The sequence below is a fragment of the Carcharhinus amblyrhynchos genome, chromosome 3, assembly GCF_965287045.1.
Source record: "Carcharhinus amblyrhynchos chromosome 3, sCarAmb.v2.hapA, whole genome shotgun sequence".
NCBI classification, from domain to species: domain Eukaryota; kingdom Metazoa; phylum Chordata; class Chondrichthyes; order Carcharhiniformes; family Carcharhinidae; genus Carcharhinus; species Carcharhinus amblyrhynchos.
In genome coordinates, this window is record NC_137326.1 from 35163730 (window position 1) to 35185579 (window position 21850).

Sequence of the window (21850 nt, forward strand, 5' to 3'; positions counted from 1 at the left end):
TATTTCTTAGTTCTTATGTTCTAATGTTCTTACCCACCAGCCAGGCCCTTAACTCTGGTCCTGACAACACCTTGGATAAGGATTCTAGGAGAGCACAGCAGCAAACCGTCACAGCTGTTACCCACACCCTCCACTAGTGCAAAGATATACACCCTGGCGGGACTGGGTTCTAGAGCAGCTTCAGAGTCATAATCTGGTGAGCACAATGCACAGTCTGGTCCACAGCAGCTGGAGGGACTGATATTCGAGGTCACCAACAGTTTCAGGTCCACTGGAGGCCAGGAACTGCTGAGCCCAAGTCAGGTGACAAGGCTCCATATTCAGTCCTAAGTCAGTTGCTGGAGCTGCAGTGATGATCATCAGAACATCAGAAGGAAGTGTCAGCTGCCCCCTCAGATCACAATAAACAATAGCGGAGCCCATCCACCTTCTGTCTGAGGTGATAGTGCCAGTATGCCGATGCATTGAGTCAACACTGGTAGAATGGCATTTACTATCAAATAAATCAGTTGGACTTAAACCTGGAGTTGTCAGACTTCTTACTGAGAATGGCAGCTACCATGGAGGCCTTGGTCCTGAACATCAGTCCTGCACTGGTGCAGGAGTTGCAGTCTATCACTGTGGCCATTGGTGGCATCCATCAGTGGCCATGTGAGAGGAGATTGGGGCACTGCAATCTCACTCTGTGGTCCCTCCCCACACTTAATGCTGATGTCACTGCCATGGGCCTCTTATCTATGTAGTGTACCACCATATCACCACAGAGGGTGGTCTTTTTCCAGATCATTCTCGATATCACTTATGCTTCAACCTTATTGTCAAGCGTGCTATTGGAATGGACCTTATTTACATGTTCTGCAAAGTGATGCCATGTTTATTCTTGACTGTGCAATATTGAGGCTGAGGTGTTCTCCAATCTCATTTATAATCTTGAAAGGTGAAGGTGTAGTGTACAAGAAGAGATGTGTCAACGCATGGAGAAGAATCATACATTGTGCAATTCCCTGTGTTCTCTGTCTTTTGGCAGGGTTTTCATACAATGAGTCCGTACTCAGAATTCATTTGCGCTCCAGTCTGCCAACAGCGTTTCCAGATTTCTGAGTGTATGTCTCCTAAATTGATCAATATGTGGAAGCACCTTGCCACCTCAAGGTACTGAAGCTCTGCCCCTCTCAGCAACATTATTGCTCTGGTGCTCAAACCTACAACCTTGATCAATTCTCAATCTGTAATTGTTTGGATTGTGGCACAAGGTTCTTGTCACAATGTTGGGATGTGGTGCTGTGGGTCTCATCACCGAAACGTTCATCCAGACCAGTGAAGCTGAAGATAGGACTGAGTTGAGGAGGAACTTCTACACCCAAAGGGTTGTGAATCTGTGGAATTCCCTGCCCAGTGAAGCAGTTGAGGCTATCTCACTGAATGTTTTAAGGCAAGGATAGATGAATTTTTGAACAGTGAAGGAATTAAGGGTTTTGGTGAGCAGGCGGGTAAGTGGAGCTGAATCCATGAATGGCGAAGCAGGCTCGAGGGGCCAGATGGCCTACTCCTGCTCCTAGTTCTTATGTTCCTTAGTAAGCAAATTAAAAATGATGATATTTGATGGTCAATACACCCTTTGGGCTAATTGGAAGCCAACGTGCCTTCTTGATCCAATGTGGTGGGGGGAGGGTGGGGGGTGGACGTGGTGTGGGGTGGGATTCCGGCAAGGAATCCTTTTAATGAGATGCAAGTGTATCTGTCAGTGTTAGTTTTAAAATTTGGGAGTTTGGTATTAGCTGCAAGGAATGCATACTGTCCTTGCTGCATGAGACCTTGGTGCTTCAGAGGGAGTTGAGATGGATTAACCTTTAGCTGAGGGTAGGGAGTGAGAGGGAAAAGTCAGCATTCTTCCTTCAACACAACGGCAGCATCTGATTTCAGTTTTGTGTCCAGTTTTCATAGAACATAGAACAGTACAGCACAGTACAGGCCCTTCAGCCCTCAGTGTCGTGCTGAGCTTTGTCCGAAATCAAGATCAAGCTAACCCACTCCATATCATTCTAGTGTGCTCCATGTGCCTATCCAGTAACTGTTTGAAAACTCCTGAAGTGTCCAACTGCACTATCACAGCAGGCAGTCCATTCCACACCCCAACCACTCTCTGAGTAAAGAACCTACCTCAGACATCCCTCCTATATTTCCCACCATGATCTTATAGTTATGCCCCCAAGTAACAGCTACACCCACCCAAGGAAATAGTCTCTGCAAGTCCACTCTATCTGTCCCTCTCATCATCTTATAAACTTCTATTAAGCTGCCTCTCATCCTCCTCTCCTCTAAAGCGAAAAGCCCTAGCTCCCTCAACCTTTCCTCACAAGTCCTACCCTCCAAACCAGGCAGCATCCTGGTAAATCTCCTCTGCACCTTCTCCAATGCTTCCATATCCCTCCTACAGTGAAGTGACCAGAACTGCACACAATTCTCCCAATGTGGACTCACCAAGATCCCTTACAGTTGTAGCATAATCCCACAGCTCTTAAACTCAAACCCCCTGTTAATAAACGTTAACACACTATAGGCCTTCTTCACGGCTCTATCCACCTGAGTGGCAACCTTCAGAGATCTGTGGATATGAACCCCAAGATCTCTCTGTTCCTCCACATTCCTCAGAACCCTGCCGTTGACCCTGTAATCTGCATTCAAATTTGTTTTACCAAAACGAATCACCTCACACTTATCAGGGTTAAACTCCATCTGCCATTTTTCGGTCCAGCTCTGCATCCTATCAATGTCTCTTTGAAGCCTGCAAGAGCCCTCCACCTCATTCCCTACTCCACCAATCTTGGCGTCATCAGCAAATTTACTGCCCCACCCTTCAGTCCCATCTTCCTAGTCATTGATAAAAATCACAAATAGCAGAGGACCCAGCGCTGACCCCTGTGGTACACTGCTGGTAACTGGTCTCCAGTTCATTTCCTGATCTTTCTCGTGCTTTCATATCCCCAGTTGTTCTTTCCCAATGTTGGCTGAAATGTTCTCACTTCTGGACCTACATTTGACCTTCCTCCTGTTAGAAACTTTGATTTGCTTCCTAATGGAATTTGTTCAGGATTACTTGTTTCATTCCTAACAATCACTTTTTTTTTTCCCAAATCATTACTTGCTTGTTCTATTTTTCAACATGCTTTTTACAGCATTGCATTTCTCTGTCTCACATTTAGCCATGGCTACAGTTGACAATGAGTGCCTTTTATCTTGTGAGTTACCCCCATCCTCAATTCATATTCAGGGCTATATATGTTACTGCTTATGTCTGAATCCTTTATGCTTCTTAAGTAACTTATATTTTTTTCCCTGTCACAACAATCCAAAAGTGAGTTTATTCCATTTGGCAGCTATGTCATGTAATATGAGCTAACAGTATGTTACAGCACCATCTACAGAGGCAGTACCTCCAGAATCTTCAGGCCATTTTAATATTTATTAGACAAGTGATTAAATACGGGAGAACCTGCATTAGAACAATTGCAGTCCAGCCAAAATCTAAAAGGTGACTTCCATAAATATCACAATCTAACATAAGATGAAATTCTCAACATTTCTTTGCAAAATACTTTTGCTGGCAGAAGTTTGCCATGATAAAATACTTTGCTTGCAAGTGTTGTAACTCAATTGTGTTATTATCCGTGTCATAGCTTCTTAAAAATAAATTATCTTGTTTCCATGTTCATATTAGTTGGGCGGCATGGTGGCACAGTGGTTAGCACTGCTGCATCAAAGCACCAGGATCCCAGGTTCAATTCCGGCCTTGGGTCACTGTCTGTGTGGAGCTTGCATGTTCTTCCCGTGTGTTTCCTCCATGCGTTCTGTTTTCCCCAGCAATCCATAGATGTGTGGGTTAGGTTGATTGGCCATGCTAAATTAACCCTAGTGTCAGGGGAATTAGCAAGATAAATGTGTGGGGTTACAGGAATAGAGTCCCCACACATTACAGGGGTTGTGGTCAATGCAGACTTAATGGCTGAATGGTCTCCTCCTGCGCTGTAGGGATTCTATTCTATGATTAGTTGACCATCTGCTTAATTTTAAAAGGATTACGCCAAGCTGCAGACAGTCTTTCAAACGATTGTGCCTAAATCAGGAAGAGAAGAGCAATTGTTAAAAGAAGGGGCTGTTGTTGGCCTTTGTTGATTGGATAGAAATGAGCCCCTCTTGGACTCTTGGCTTGAATCAAGCCAGGTCAGCTATCCAGAAAATCTTCTCTTTCTGTTCAATGTAAAGATCCTGCAGGAGATAGGTTTGGATAGTTGCAGTCTATTTCCTAGCACACATATAGGTTTGGGGCACAAAACTATTCTGAACATGGCAATAATTTAGCAGCTCCACTCAGACAGACCACAGGAATAGCTGAGATGGTTGGTATAAATGTTACACTCATGCAATAAGAATTTATCTTCTATGATGAAGGTTAAGGCACTTTGACATGGACCTGCAAGTATTTGATACTGACATTTTGCTTGGGGAAGTTCCTCAGCGCTAGCAACCATCACCCTGATAAGAAAAGACATTTTGTCATGAACAATATGCTGACTTACCTTTAACACATCATTTTTGTCTGGATCCTTTGCAGCAACTTTATATATTAGAGTATTGACAGCAGTGTTTTCTGCAATATAAACTTCAGCATCTGCAAAACAGTTTCAAAACACAGAAACACATAGGCCAGTCTTTTTAATGACAAGGGGAAGAAATATTCTATGTTATAAAATCATAAATAGGTTCTTTACAAATTGTGTTTATCATTTCCATACTCATGGTGCACGGAGACAATTCTCAGTTATGACTCCTTAGTTTGTAAACGGTAGTTGTAAATTAACCTGTGAGGTATTATTGAGAGGCAAATGCTAAATATGCTTGTGTCCGATTCTTTTGTCTGCTACTTATCCCATTTACATTAAACAGGTTAATGCTCCCATTAAGCCAGTGTGCAAAAGCAATTTGATGTGGAAGTCTGAAGCATTGACTAGGGCAAGTTGATCGATATCTAGATTTTCCAGAGACTATTTAGTTTACGACACTGAGAACTGCTGAATGTGGTGTTATTTTATTACTTTGGTCTCAATTCTGATTTGAAATAAATGATGTTATGTAATATTTATGCAATTAACTATGATTAAAGTGTTTTTTTTGCCCATTCCCAATTTCTACGAACAAGTATTCCTCCTCTCTGCATTATTCTTTGGTTGAGCTGGTGAGTGGATGAACTGCTCCCAGCCACTGTCAATGCTGCTTTGTAACATGTTGCTAGGAGACATACAAAAGCCACCTGGTGTAAATCACTGTCCTGTGTGGGTGTTACGTGGCTTCCACTTGATAATTTGCCTAATAACCTGACTGAGATACTCGTATCTATCTTTGTGTTTTTCCCAAAAGTATTTCACAGAGTATATTTTTTTGCAAATTTATGGTCATGGTGCAGAGCTTTGCTAATTGGAAGCACTGTCTCCAGGATCAGGCACTGGTTATAACCCACCAAGCAAATATCCCACTCAAAGACCAGGATCCAACAACGTTGCGCCTTACATGTGTGCTTGGGTATTTTTAGTGATATCCTTTGCAGAGTTCATTTAATTTTTGTTTTCTTCAGTTAATATAAATCAAATGTGCTGCAAATCAATGCACATAAATTCATTCTGGCAGCATGAACCTTCTTGAGCCGGTTTTGTTGGCTGCATCCCCATTTTGGCAAGATGATACATAGCCAATTTAGCTGGTGTTGTCTTTTCATGTCTTTCTGTTGAGTAAGGGTATTAAGGGATAATAGAACAATGACATGATGTGATGAGATCGAGGACCAAGTGTGAGGAGATCAATGTCCCACATTTGTTGTGAGGATTCATTCAGATGTGTGACAGTTGTGAACAATTGACTGAAGACTATTTTTAAATTGTCCCAATTATGAACAGTCTTAGTATTTTCTTCAAACAGCTTGTGTGTGTGTGTGTGTGTGTGTGTGTGTGTGTGTGTGTGTGTGTGTGTGTGTGTGTGTGTGTGTGTGGTGTAGATATTGTGTAAGCTTGAGTTCTGCTCTCACACAGAAATATTATATCCTTCTTTGAACACAACTCCAATATTCACTTTCCACATTTTTGTCAAAGTAAATCATTCTGGCAAACAATTTCTACTGGTCATGACAAATAGAAAGTATAAAGAACAACTTCTGATTTCGCTGTAATTAGCAAATACAGGAAGTATAGGGGGCAATCTTGAGCCCATGCTCTCTGTCCACGGGAATGGTAGTCATGATGTAGAGATGCTGGCGTTGGACTGTGGTAAACACAGTAAGAAGTCTCACAACACCAGGTTAGAGTTCAACCACTATCAAATAAACTGGCTGGACTCTAACCTGGTATTGTGAGACTTCTTACACAGGAATGGTGACAGGCGCTAAAGATCCGACAGGATTTTTAGTTTTCATCGCCCTTTGCTGCCGACATAAAGTAAATTTTATTAATTAGTCACAAGTAGGCTTACATTAACAATGCAACAAAGTTACTGTGAAAATCCCCTATTTGCGACACTCCGGCATTGTTCAGGTACACTGAGTCAGAATTTAGCATGGTCAATTCACATAACCAGCATGTCTTTCAGACAGTGGGAGGAAGCCCACGCAGACAAGGGGAGAACGTGCAGACTCCACACAGACAGTCACCCAAGCAGGGATTCAAACCCCAGTCCCTGGTGGGTGAGGCAACAGTGCTAACCACTGTGCCACTATACCACCCCATCAGGTTCGTGCCAACTGATTGTAAAACATTTTAAGAAATTTAAATGTAATTAAAGACAGCCCTCACCAGATATTCCACCCCCCGCACAAGACATATCTTCCTTCCCTACCAATATGACGTCAGGTTGACAAGGTTTACAACAGGTTCACCCAGATGTGAACCTGTCTTGGGGAACCCCGCTGGGGGCATTAAGGTGAGTATGGCTCCTGGGAGATAGAGACATATCAGGCAGTGCCCTAGCACTGTTGCTGGCAAAGGTTGGCACAAACTGTGCTGGAGGCAATGCCAGGGGCGGATTCAAGCGGAATATCATTTATTTGTGCTGGTGGGGAGGAGTAGAGTGGGAGCTGAGGATGCCGCCGTTGACTGTTTGGAGGGAGGAGATGAAGGCATGTTGATGCCAGCAATATTGGGGGAGGGGGGGTGGGTGTCGGCATTGTTTTTTGGGGGGGCAGGGTTGTAATGCGAGCAATGCTTGGGGGAAGGGAGATGTGCTGGTATTGACTGTTGGGAGGGGGTTGGGGGTAGAATGATGCCCACTCTGATTGCAGAGGAGGTGAGGGGACAGGAAGAGATGCCAGCTCCGATCATGGGGAGGGGGGGAGTGATGCTGGCCCTGATTGCAGGGCAGAGGCTGGGGGTGGGAATGCCAGCTCTGATTGCAGGGTTGGGGCTGCCACCTGGGATTGCAGCTGGGGGCTGAGTGAGGGGGCTGGATGAGATGCCAACTCTGATCGTCTCAAGGCTGGAGGGAGGAGAGGTGCTGGCTCTGATCATGGGGAAAAGCGGCAGGAAGGAGAGGTGCTAGCTCTGATCGTAGCAGAGAAGAAGCCCTAGACCTCCTTGGTGAAGTCACGGGCAGTTATTTTTTCCCCAGATCGAAGCTTCCTTTAAAAATGGTGCCCCAATCTCAGCGTACTGGGATTTGCAGCTGTGTTTAGGCCCTGCCCCTCAATATGACGGTGTGAAAGAGGCCTGCCTAATTTTTTTTTGACAAAGTGCCGGAAGATCTGGAGAAAAAACAGGCCTCTTTTTCTGGAGACGGGCATGCAGGTTTTCAATCAGACCCTGACACTTTGCCATTTTTTTGGTAAAATTCCACCAATAGAATCTCAGGCACACCTAATCAATCAAAATCACTCCAAAGATTTGCAAGTTAGGTAGATTGGCCATGCTCAATTGACCCAAGTGTCAGGGGATTAGCAGGGTAAATATGTTGGGTTACAGGAATAGATCCTTGGGTGGGACTGTGGTCAATGCAGGCTCAATGGGTCAAATGGCCTCCTTCTGCACTGTACAGATTCTATATTAATGACGTGTACCACAGATACAAGATTACTTGATTAATATAAATACAAATCAACCTGGAAGAAGCAGAGATGGATCCGCTCAAACAATTGAAGTTAGGGCCCACTGAGCTCACTAGGCAATTATCATTACTGCAAACCTTAAGAATGGAAAATTTGAAATGGCTCATGGATTAAGCAGAGCTGGTGTGAAAACACTGGTCCTTAGACCCAAATTGAGAAAAGTACAGTGATGTTGAGTTTTTAAACAGCAAGATGCCTACGGATTAGCGAGTGGGTCATTTATTGTTGTAAAATATCATTTTGGATTGATACGTAAATTAAGTTTTTACATCAAAATACCTGGTCTGAATTTGAGAAAAGTAACCTTGCATCCGCAATACAAGTTATTAATATAGAATTCCTACAGTGCAAAAGAAGGCCATCTGGCCCACTGACTCTGCACCAACCACACCCCCACCCAGGACCTATTCCTGTAATCCCTGACGCTTGGGTCACTTTAATATGGCCAATTTACCTAACACGCACATCTTTCAAGTGTGGGAGGAAACTGGAGCACTCAGAGGAACCCCATGCAGACAGGGAGAACGTGCAAGCTCCACACAGACATTGACCCGAAACCAGAATTGAACCTGGATCCCTGGCAGTATGAGACAGCAGTTCTAATCACTATGCCACCGTGCCGCCATATGATAAAGGAATTCCAGGAAAGTGATGATGCGGGTCATATATGCCATTACTAACATCGCAACGTAATTCCCTGGGACCTGTGCATTGCTTCATGGAGACCCCTACCAAAAAAGTTTAACAACTAATTATCATAACTCCATCCCATTAAAATGAAATGACAAGATTCAATTGACTGAAATAACATCCCTGTGATCATCACAATCACTCAGACCATTAAAGAATGGGCCCTGAATTCAAGCACTCAGCATGTTGCCTGAGGGTTAAACTTGTTCTAAGAACTTAATTGGAATCTTAAACCTCAGTAGAGCAACGAAAGAAGCCTTTTGACAGCCAGACGTGATCTGGTTTTCTGTCAGCTAGGATCATTTTTATAGTAATATTTATTGAACTCGTGCGCTAATATGGCTTGCTGGATTGTAGCTGGCAACGATATATAGCTGGGGATTGCGCAGAGTTCAGGAAATAACCCTCTACATATGAGTTCCTTCTTAATGTGATTTATATATTTATACAAACTCATCAATCAAATTAATCCAGCCTGACTGTTTGGTCCATACAGACTCATCCTCATGTTATCAGATCAGAGCCATTGTTCCTAAACACCCAGCCCTGTTAAATAATCTGCTCTTCCATTCTTTCTCAAACCATGATATCTTTGAATGTGTATTGGATATTAACCATTTCAGTTCCGTTCAGCCTCTGTGTTGGCTGTGCTGTATTTTAACTACTTGTGGCATAAATCTACCACAGGAGTTTTGGGGACCTCAATTCCATTTAACTTATTGTGGTCTTCATTGACAAATAAACGCAGTAGCTACAAGGTCAGATCAGAGGCCAAGAATCCTGCAGTCAGCAACTCACTTCCTGGCACCCCCCCACCCCGCAAAGGCTGTTCATCATCTACAAGGCGAAAGTTAACAGTATGATGGAATACTCCCCATTTGCTTGGATGAGCTCCACCAACACTCAAAATGCTTGACTTCATCCAGGACAAAGCAACCTGCTTGATTGGCATCTTGTTCACAAACATCCACTCCCTCCACCACTGACTCTCAATAGCAACAGTGTGTACTATCTACAAGATGCACTGTATAAAATCGCCAAAGACCCTTCGACAGCATCTTCCAAACTTGTGACCACTTCCATCTGAAAGGACAAGGGCAACAGATACATGGGAACACCACCTTCTGCAACTTCCCCTCCAAGCCACTTACCATCCTGATTTGGAAATATATCGCTGTTCCTTCGCAGTCACTGGATCAAAATCCTGGAATTCCACTTCCCCCTAACGGCATTGTGGGTCAACCCACAGCACGTAGGCTGCAGCATTTCAAGAAGGCAGCTCACCATCACCAAGGGCAAATAGGGATGGGCAATGAATGCTAGCCTGCCAGCGACGCCCATGTTCCATGAATGAATTAAAAAAAACCACCATTGCAGTAAATTCTAAAACATTGCAACATATTCCTTTTTAAACTGGCTGCATTTGTTAGCTAGATAGATTTGCCAGAGATATTTAGAAATAAATACATACCTTGCTTAGCTAAAGTCCCCAGAAAGACGGGTGGCTCATTTACATCGAAGATCTTTATTATGATGGTCTGAGAAGCAGAACTCCCTTTCTCATCTTGCACGAGCAGTTGAAGTGTGTAGCGTGGAGCGCTTTCAAAATCCAACTTCGGACTGTTGGTTGTCACTAGCTATATAAAATGTAAAAACAATAAATCAGTATATAAACCTGCATATTATCCAGTGTTTACATGACTTGTGAATTCAAATGATTATAAAGTGGATAATAGGTGGGAACGAGTTAAGGATAGAGAGTGGAGGATGGGTGACGAGGATCATTGAGGGACAGATGGGGTAGGAGGAGCTGGGTGGATGAGAGGAACGTGGGAAATAAATGTAAGCCAGATTCTCCCAGCTGGGAGACAACAGCAGGAGACATTTAGTGATATTTGGTCATGAGTCTCCCAAATGCTTTTTGTAGCCAGAAATCGGAATGGAGCTATGTATCATATGAAAATTATAATTTTCTTATGATTAGCAGGCCTGGCACAGTATTATCTGGGCATGCAAGCATGTCCCATCCCTCCCACTCTCCTGGGAGTGTTTGCCACCAACAGGGTTTATAACTGCTCCCCACTAACAGGCATCCTCATCCCTCTGGTGGGGACAGAGGCCATTGAAGCCCTGCCATGAAGTTGGGTGTAAGGGGAGTGGCTCTTGGGCAGTGCCAGCCTGACACCCTGGCACTGCCCACTAGGCACTTTCACACTGCTGACCAGGCACCAGACAGTGTCAAGAGGGTGAGACCAGAGGGGGCAGAGCAGACAAAGAGTGTGGCAATTGGAGGATGGGGGAGCCACTGCCAGTAAGATCAGTGGGAGAGGATGATTGGGTTGGCCATGGAAGGGATTTATTGGGCCTGGTCATTGGGGTAGAGGGGGTCAGGCCTGGTCATCAGGGTGGGGTACCAATGAGGGGAATTGGGGCTGGTGGGGGAGAGGGTGATCAGGGCTGGTGATGGGAGATGTAAATTGGCTGACCTGGGGTGGGAAGTTCTGGTAGGCCAGTGATCGGGAGGTGGGCCAGGAAAGCCAGTGATCAGGAGGATTGTGGGGAAGGCCAGCGATTGGGGGTTGCAGGGAATGCCAGCAATCAAAGGCCGGTGATTGGGAGGCCAGCGATGGTGGGGCCATTGCACATGTGCTGAACTCCACACTGAAAGATTGGTGCATGTGCAGCGTCCTGCTCAGCACTAAGCTGCTGGCCTCTCAAGTGGGAATAGGCCCCGCCCTCGCTTTTCGTAGTGAATCACACCAAGGCATTCTGTGATGGTCAAAGTGCCAGAGGTTCGTTCTGGTCAGAATGTCCAAAAAACAGACGGGAAATATTCTCATTTTCCAACCCCTTGGGAACTTTGTTTTGTTTTGGGGGAATCTCTGATGTAAATTTTAATAGATTATTGAAATATTTTTCAAAATTCAAAAAATTAATTTCAGTACATTTTGAGGCCTTCCCGTAAGCTCAAAGCTTTCTACGTATCCTAATGAAGATCTAGGCTGATGTATTTGGTAACGGATGATAACTGAGTTCGGCCTTTCAAACTGCCTGCTTCAGAATCAACCCACCTCAACACCAACCTTGAGTCTCGCTAATTGGGTGGCAGACCCACCTTCCTGGCCAATTAAGGCCACTCAAACTGTAAAATTGACTGGAGGCCATGGTAGGAGTGTGAATCAGGTTCAATCCTGACTCCCAAGTCTCATCTCAAAGGCAAGATTGGGCCCTCAGTCTCGGTTTATTTATTCTCTGACTCTCAGCGTGGAATTTTCCCACTCTGCTTGCTATGGGAATCATAGGGTGTGGGAACATGCAAAGGGCCATTGAGCTCGGGTGAGAACTTCTGGCCTTAGGGCAAGCGTGGTCAGTTAATCCCACCTTCAGTGCCAGCCTGGAAACTCTGTGATGAGTTCCACCATTATCTGACCCTCAGGAAAGGATTTTAACTTTTCAGATAGCTGGAAGTTGCTGAAGATCAGGTAGAACACAGAAATCCCAGAGGTCAGTGTTGACTCACGTGCCCTGCAGTTTTAACTCAACATTGTCCACCTGACAACACTGCTCCCTCCCCCCCACCCCCCAACCCCCCCATGGTACAAATAAGCCTGTTTGACAGCTTGAAGGGCTTGACTTCTGGACGGAACGATGGCACAGTGGTTTGCACTGCTGCCTCACAGTGCCAGGGACCCAGGTTCAACTCTGGCCTCAGGTCACTGTCTGTGTGGAATTTGCATTTTCTCTCCGTGTCTGCATGGGGTTCCTCCAGGTGCTCCAGTTTCCTTCCACAGTCCAAAAATGTGTGGCTTAGGTTGACTGGCCAGGCTAAATTGCCCCTAATGTCAGGGGGATTAGCAGGGTAAATATGAGGTGTTACGGGAATAGTTCCTGGGTGGGATTGTGGTCAGTGCAGACTCGATGGGCCGAATGGCCTCCTTCTGCGCTATAGGGATTCTATGATTCTATGATTCTGCTCAGGCAGCAAATACTAAGGAAGAGATAACATGAGTAGGTGGGTCCACGCACCAATCCAGATGTAGAAGCCTTCATCCTGAGGATTCCAGCTCCCAAGCTCAGAGGGAGGATCCACTCCTTGACCTGAAGGGTCTGGTGCCCGGGTGGATGGGGCTGCCTGTGTTGAGTGCTGTTGTGTTCCCACAAAACTTGGTGAGCTCTCTAAGGACTGGGCCTCGCTTACCTGAAGCCAGGCTCAGGTGAAGGGGTGTGGGAGTCAGTGAATTGAATTAGGTTAGGTTTCTGATTTTATTTATGAATTTTATATCTTGCTGTATATTATATAAAGTTCTATTAAAACTTTATTTAGAAGTTATTTTTATCAGCGATATATTTGTTGAATCAAAGTAATTACTTGGCGTTTTTCATTATGACCAATACTGTAGAAACATCAGAGAAATAGCGATTACTTAAACATTTCTGATCCTTAAATACTTACATCCTTTTGTGTTTATTCCTTGTATTTTAAGTTACATCAATTTTGCTCACTCTAAAACGAAAATCCTTATTTGGATTTTGGTGTTCTACTACATCAATTAATGTAAATACAATGACACTGGGAAACTACAGGTAGAAATCATGTGGTTACATTTCCAACAATATGTCAAGCAGAGTTCATGAGACACAAAATCTTGGATATCAGACTGAGACACAGAATGTAAGAACCAGACTGAGAGCGAACAGACTGAAAACCAGACTGAGAGTGAACAGACTGAACCTGACAGAGAAAAAACAGACTGAAAACCAGATTGAGAAACAGACTGAAAACCAGTTTGAGAATCAGGCCGAGAGAGAACAGATTCAGAATCAGACAGAACCAGGTTGTGAGCGAATAGACTGAGAACCAGACTGAGAACCAGACTGAGTTTGAACAGACTGAGAACAAGATAGAGAGAGAACAGACTGAGAACCAAACTGAGAATCAGACCGAGAGAGAACAGACCGAGAACCAGTCTGGGAACCAGATTGTGAGTGAAGAGACTGAGAATCAAACCAAGAGAGAGCAAACTGAGAATCAGACTGAGAATCAGACTGGGAGAGATCAGACCAAGAATCAGACTGAGACTCAGACCGAGAGAGAACAGTCCAAGAACCAGACTGAGAATCAGGCTGAGAGAGAACAAACTGAGAACCAGACTGAGAATCAGACTGAGAGAGAACAGACCGAGAACCAGACTGAGAATCAGACTGGGAAAGAACAGGCTGAGTGTGAAGAGACTAAGAACCATGCTGAGAACCAGACTGAGAGAACAGACTGAGAATCTGTGTGAGACTGAGAACAGACTGAGAATCAGACTGAGAATAAACAAGACTGAGTGTGAACAGTGAGAATCAGACTGAGAGTGAGCAGACTGAGAACCAGGCTGAGAACCAGACTGAGAGTGAACAAACTGAGAACCAGACAGAGAGAGCAGACCAAGAATCAGACTGAGACTCAGATTGAGAGAGAGCAGTCCAAGAACCAGATTGAGAATCAGACTGAGAGAGAACAAACTGAGAACCAGACTGAGAATCAGATCGAGAGAGAGCAGACCAAGAACCAGACTGAGAATCAGACTAAGAAAGACCAGACTGAGAGTGAAGAGACTGAGAACCATGCTGCGAACCAGACTGAGAGTACAGACTGAGAATCTGTGTGAGACTGAGAACAGACTGAGAATCAGACTGAGAGTAAACAAGACTGAGTGTGAACAGTGAAAACCAGACTGAGAGTGAGCACACTGAGAACCAGACTGAGAGTGAACAGACTGAGAACCAGGCTGAGAACCAAACTGAGAGTAAACAAACTGAGAACCAGATTGAGAACTAGATGGTGAGTGAAGGGGCTGTGAAAATAAAAAAAATCCTCAATCTATTAGCCTTTGTACAAGGTATCTATATTCAAATAAATACATATTCAAAACACAGCTTAGCTTCTTCACATTGCAGCTTTCTACGTATATATAGTTAAAACAAGTTATAGAAAAGGTACTAAATCTATTTTATATATTTAAGAGTTTCCTTGTTGGAGGTTACACAGTTTCATGCAATAGATACCAGATTCATATAAGATAATCGACACACAGGAATTCTACAAGTTCTGCATTCTAAAACTTACATCCCATTTATTTGTTACATTTGGAATTATATCAAATGGATATTTAGCAGGATCAGCATTAATGATTACTGGACCACCAACTAACTTATCGCCTGCAGGCACCGTGACTGTAATTGTAGTGAGTAGATGATGGATTGCTGCGTCTTCCTGAAGATCGATATTTAATGGGTTCACACCAGAAATAGATGGTGCACTGTGAATACCTGGATGGAGGAAACAGGTGTATAAGTCCAATTTCAAAGTGGTTACATTATTTGGTCAATTCCATTTAAATTTTATCCTTTTCATGAATTTCATAAGATCATTGAATATTGGATCAGAATTAGGCCATTAGGCCCATTGACTCTGCTCTGTCATTCAATCATGGCTGATATGTTTCTCAACCTCATTCTCCTGCCTTTTCCCCATATCTTTTGATCCCCTTAGCAATTAAGAATTTCTCTATTGTTGTCCTAAATACACAGTGATCTGGCCTCTACAACCTTCTATAGCAATGAATTCCACAGATTCACCACTTTCTGGCTGAAGAAATTCCTCCTCATCTTGATCCTGAAAGGTCTCCACTTTAATCTGAGACTGTACCCTCGGATTTTAGTCTCTCCCACTAATGGAAACATCTTCTCCATTTCAACTCTATCCAGGCTTTTCAGTATTCTGTAAGTTTCAATGAGATCCCCTCTCATCCTTCTATACTTCATTGGGTACAGATCCAGAGTCCTCAAATGCTCCTCAAGCATCAAGCTCTTCATTCCCAGGATCATTCTCATGAACCTCCTCTAGACCCTCTCCAAGGCCAGCACACCCTTCCTTAGATACAGGGCCCAAAATTGCTTACTATATTCCAAATGTGGTCTGACCAGTGCATCATACAACCTTGGCAGTACATCCCTGCTTTTGTATTCTAGCCCTTTCGAAATGAATGCTAACATTGCATCTGCCTTCCTAATTACCAACTCAATCTGAAAGTTAATCTTAAGAGAACCCTGAACTAGGATTCCCAAGTGCCTTTGTGCTTCCAATTTCTGAATTCCATCGCCATTTAGAAAATTGTCTATGGCCAGAATTTTACTGACCTGCCCGCCACGGGAATCAGAGTGGGCAAAGGGCAGACTATGGAAAGGCCCATTGACCTCAGGTGGGATTTCACAGTTTTGGGATGAGCGAGGCTGTTAACTGCCTGACAAATTGTCTCGTCTGTTACCTCTATTTTTACTACCAAAGTGTATAACCTCACAATTTCCCATGTTGTATTCCATTTGCCACTTCGTTGCCCACCCTCCTAACCGTCCGAGTCCTTCTGCAGCCTCCCCACCTCTTCAAGATGACCTGCCCCTCTACCTCTCTGTATTATCTGCAAATTTAGGCACAATGCCCTCAGTTCCTTTGTTTAGGTAATTGAAGTATGAGGTGAAAAGTTGCGGTCATAGAACCATAGGATCCCTACAGAAAGAGGCCATTCTTAAGTTTATAAGATATAGGAGCAGAGTTAAGCCACTTGGCTGATACGCTCCTCATCCCCATTTTCCGGCCTTCTCCCCATAACCCTTCAACACATTACCAATAAAAATCTGTCCAACTCCTCCTTAAGTTTACTCACTGTCCCAGCATCCACCACAGATTCACAATGCTTTGGGAGAAGTAGTTTCTCCTCAACCCTGTTTTAAATTTTCTACACCTCACCCTAAGACTATGGCCTCGCGTTGTAGAATGCCTCATCCGCTCCATGTCCACTTTATCCATAACTTTTATCATTTTGTATACCTCAACCTGATCTCCCCTCATTTTTTTTCAGAGAGTATGGGCCTAAACTGTTCAATCTCTCTTCATACAACAAACCCCTCATCTCTGGAATCAATCTAATGAACCTCCTCTGAACTGCCTCCTCTGCCACTATATCTTTTCTCAGATAAAGGGACCAAAACTGTGCACAATGCTCCAGACCCATCGGCCCATTGAGTCTGCACTGACAACAATCCCACCCAGGCCTTATCCCTATAACCTCATGTACTTACTCTGCTCGCCACCCGACGCTAAGGGGCCAAACGGCCTAACTCTGCACATCTTTGGGCTGTGGGAGGAAACCAAAGCATGCTGAGGAAACCCATGCAAACATGGGGAGAACGTACAAACTCCACACAGACAGTGCCCTGTGGTCGGAATTGAACCTGGATCCCTGGCAATGTGAGGCAGCAGTGCTCACCATTGTGCCACCGTGCTAGTCCCAACACTGACCCCTGAAAAACTCCACTAGTCACCTGTTGACATCCTGAAAAGGAGTCCTTTATTCCCACTCTCTGCATTCTGCAAGTCAGCCAATCTCTTATCCATGCTAGTACTTTGCCTCTAACACCATGGGCTCTTATTCAAATTTCATCCTCAATAATGGACTCTAAAGTATTAACAATGACTGAGTTCAGACTAACTGGCCTGTAATTTCTCGTCTTTTGCCTCCATTCTTTCCTAAACAGGGTGTTACATTCATAATTCTCCAGTCCTCTAGGACCCTCCCTGACTCCACTGATTCCTGAAAGATCACCACTAATGCCTCCACTATCTCTTCAGCTATCTATTTCAGAACTCTGGTCTGTTGTCCATCTGGCCCAGGTGATTTATCCAACTTCAGACCTTTCAGCTTCTCTTAGCACCTTCTCCTTAGTAACGACTACCACACTCACTCTGTTACCGACTCTCTTGATTTTTTGATACGCTATTAGTGTCTTCCACCATGAAACCTGACGCAAAGTACCTATTCAGTTCCTCTGCCATTTCTTTGCTCTCCATTATTACTTCACCAGCATCATTTTCCAGCAGCCCGATGTCCACACTTGCCTTTCTCTTACCCTTTAGATAGCTAAAAAAAAGTCTGGCAATCTTGTTTTATATTACTGGCTTGATTACACTCATATTACGTCTTCTGTCCCCTTATTGCTTTTTTTAGTTGTCCCCTGCTGGTTTTTAAAAGCTTCCCAGTTCCCTGGCTTCCCACTAATCTTTGCCACATTGTAAGCTTTTTTGTTTGCTTTTATGCTGACCCTGAATTCCCCTTCACCCATGGGGCAATGTCCTCCCCTTAGTATGCTTCTTCTTTCTACGGATGAAATTCTGTGGTGGATCCAAATTACTCCCCAAAACTGCTATTGCTGCTCCACCATCTTTCCTGCTAGGCTCCTCTTCCAATCAACTCAAGCTAACTTCTTCTTCATGCCTCTGCAGTTATTTTTACTCAACTGTAATACTGTTACATCGGACTCTCGCTTTGCCGTCTCAAACTGTAGGGTGAATTCTATCATATTGTGGTCACTGCCTCATAAGTGTTCCTTCATCTTAATCTCTCTTATCAAGTCTGCCTCATTACGCACACCAAATCCAGAATTGCCTATTCTCTAGTGAGCTGTACTAGAAGCTGCTCCAAAATGCCATCTCATAGGCATTCCACAAATTCCTTTTCTTGGGACCAACCTGATTTTCCCAGCTCACCTGTATATTGAAGTCCTCCATCATCACTGTTACACTACCTTTCTTACACAACCTTTCTATCTCTTGGTGTACTTTGTGCCCCATATCCTGACTACTGATTGGGGGTCTGTACGTAACTCCCAGTGTGGTCTTTTCACCGTTGCAGTTCCTCAACTCTATCCACACAGATTCTACACCTTCTGACCCTATATTACTTCTCACTATTGATTTAATTTCAATTCTTATTAACAAGGCAACCCTGTTCCCTCTGCCAACCTGCCTGTTTTTTCAGTAGGATGAGTATCTTTGGATATTTAGCTCCCATCCTTGATCCCCTTTGAAGCCACATCTCTGTGATGTCCACAACATCATATCTGTTATTTTCAATCTGCGCTACAAACTCATATACCTTATTTCGTATACTGTGCACATTCATATACAACACCCTCAGTCCTGCAGTAACCACCCCGCTTCTCATTGTCGTTTCCTTATCTGCTGTGCCTGAAGTTCAATTCTTAACCCCTTCCAAACTTGCTGTCCTATTATTTGTTCTGGAGACTTTAATAACCTCTCCTGAGTTCTCCTTCCCTTTAACTTTTTTTATAATTTCATGACCGTGGGATCAGGATTATTGCTCCCATGGTGGATAAACATTCACACAGACAGATTAGGATTGAACCATCTCTTTCCATAATATTCCTGTCCCAGCCAACCCCCCTCACCCCAAGCACCATCCTGAAAATGTATGTTATAAATCACATGATCCATCAGCAGATGTGAGTTGGATATTTGGTTAATAATAGTATATGTATTTTAAATAGGAAAGATTGGATGATGAGAAAGAATAGAGAGATTTGGATGCTCAGGTTCAAAACACATTAATTGAAAGACCACATATAGATAACACAGCAAAAAAGGCTGAGTTTACATAGAATATAAATGTTGGATTTCATGAAGTTACATATATATACACTTGTTAATCAAACATATTACCTCACATCTGCTGATATTGAAATTCTGCTCAACTCTATTTTACTCATTCCATAGAAGCCTACAATATAGGAGGAGGCCATTCAGCCCATCGAGTCTACACCAACCACAATCCCACCCAGGTCTTATCCCCATAACACATTTACACTAGCTAGTCCCCTTGGCACTAAGGGGCAAGTTGGCAAGGCCAATCCACCTAACCTGCACATCTTTGGAGTGTGGGAGGAAACCAGAGCACCCAGAGGAAACCTGACACTGGGAGAATGTGCAAACTCCACACAGTGCCCCAAGCCAGGAATCGAACCCGGGTCTCTGGCGCTGTGAGACAGCAGTGCTACCGTGCTGCCCAATATCTTGTTAATCTTCTGAATTATTCCCTGATTTAGCAATGTCTGCAAATTTGGGCATCACTCCCAATGGTACATAGTGAACAGAATCTTTGGGACATTCCTAACACCGTTCAAACACCCTGGGCAGCTATCCTTAACTGCTATTCTCTTCTACCTCCCTTCAAATCAGCTTTAGTCGTTTCTTATTCAGTAGTCTCCTGTATGTACCTTACAAAGGCTTACTGAAAGTCCATATGCACAATATCCTTTGCATTTCCCTCACCTATCACATCCCTCAAATCCTATGGATAAGTGACCCTCACAATCCCAAGCTGCACGGACAATTTAATGTGTTGTTGCCCACACACATTTATAAAGTCTAATTGTTAATCCTTGATTGCCCTCATCTGAACAATAGAAGTAGCTGCCAACTAATTCATAAATGTGGCACAATTCAATGTTAAATCTTTGCAGTTGACTGGTTATTTAAAAGGCATTGCCCTAGTGGCTGTAGAGAGAAAACAGCTAGAACAACTATGCCTCTTATTAGTCGAACTCAAGTGATATGACATTTTCACAATTATTAGACTTTTTGACAAGCACAGAAAAAGGCTTAGTCAAACCATTGTCATAAAGACAGGTCCACCTTTAAAAAATGACATTGTTACTCATTTCCTAATAATATATTCTGAATTATTTCATAAGCATATTATTACAGTAAACAATTAGTATGTTGCTTTCAACAGGAGAAGCATTATAATTGTTAAAATTATTGCATTCAGCAGCCAGGGCAAAAACAAGAGAATCAGGGTTATTAAAAAGCAGTTATAAATGATGTGAAATGACAGTCTATTCCTGTCAGTTTGAAATATAATGACATACACAAATACCAGCAAAGATTCATTCAAATCTTCATAGGATTTAACCATTTTAAAGTGATTATTGTGAAGTATGATGATCCATATACCATCTTAAATGTCTTAATTTTTAAAAATAGGTGACCTTAGTTGATTTAACCTTAGTTAAGTTCATTATAAATCCAAACCTGATAATGATTTGAATAAAAAGAAGACAGACAAAGTTTTCCACATTTCCTTCAGAGTGTTCCCACAGGGAAGAGGAGTGTATGACTTTTTGATCATGAAGTTTTTAATTTCTTTCTGAAGAGGAAGCAAGGCTGAGACATTTGTTTGGAACTCAAAAGTTACCGTCGTCTCCAGGTATCCAACACAAACGTTGGCTTGTTACACCTTCAAAACCATAGCGATAGCATTTGTAGGAAGCAGGTATTCAACCGCGGACTCATTATTGCTGCCTTTGTTTGAGTTTAGCTTAAGCATAATCCATTCAGTGTGTTAAGTAATGCGATATTCCGAACAGCAGTATTTACTATACTTCCAGCCATTTTTAGTGCCTAATTACATGCGCAACACGTTTCTTACAGCTCTCTCCCAATCTAGTTCAGGAGCAAACACAGAAAAGCTCACTTGTGAGAAGAATCTTTCTGAATTATTAGCTTTCTCCGAAAGGTATGAATATCAATGTAAAGTGATTTAAGTAGATTTCCAGATTAAAAATAATTGATTCTGATAGAGAGGTTGGTTTTCAACAATGTTTTGATGGTGAGCCATCCTTAGCTGGTCAAGCCAACTGTCGATTCACAGCCACATAACCATTGGGATGCCCCCTGCTGAGGCCAGGGCCAGTGGAGGGGCTGCAACTATCAAAGATTATAGTATTCTCAAACCTAATCCTCCCTTTCACATCCCACTTTCCCCACTATCCTATACGTCCTTCTGGTTTATAAACTTCAGCCAATCTAAGTTTTAAAACTTAAAGTTTATTTATTATTGTCACAAGTAGGCTTTCATTAATGCTGCAATGAAGTGTGAAAATCCCCCAACCGCCACACTCCGGCACCTGTTCGGGTATACTGTGGGAGAATTTAGCACGGCCAATGTACCTAACCTGCACATCTTTTGGACTGTGGGAGGAAACCGGAGTACCTGGAGGAAACCCATGCTGACACAGGAAGAATGTGCAGCCTCTGCATAGTCACCCAAGCTAGTAATCAGACCCGAGGCCCTGGTGCTGTGAGGCAGCAGTGCTAACCACTGTTCCACTGTGCCACCC

General features: G+C 43.4%; 1 protein-coding gene across 1 annotated transcript in view; it reads right to left on the minus strand.

Annotated features, from left to right (window-relative positions):
• LOC145341373 (cadherin-related family member 3-like) overlaps positions 1–20888 on the minus strand; it is a 77592-nt gene extending 56704 nt beyond the window's left edge. Inside the window, exons 1-4 of the mRNA XM_080186313.1 lie at positions 20763–20888; positions 14943–15145; positions 10302–10467; positions 4578–4669 (exon numbers count right to left, since the gene is read on the minus strand). Coding sequence (XP_080042439.1) covers positions 4578–4669; positions 10302–10467; positions 14943–15145; positions 20763–20859 — 558 coding nt within the window. The 5' untranslated portion in view covers positions 20860–20888. The remainder of the gene's footprint in view (positions 1–4577; positions 4670–10301; positions 10468–14942; positions 15146–20762) is intronic.
• Between the last annotated feature and the right edge of the window lie 962 nt (positions 20889–21850).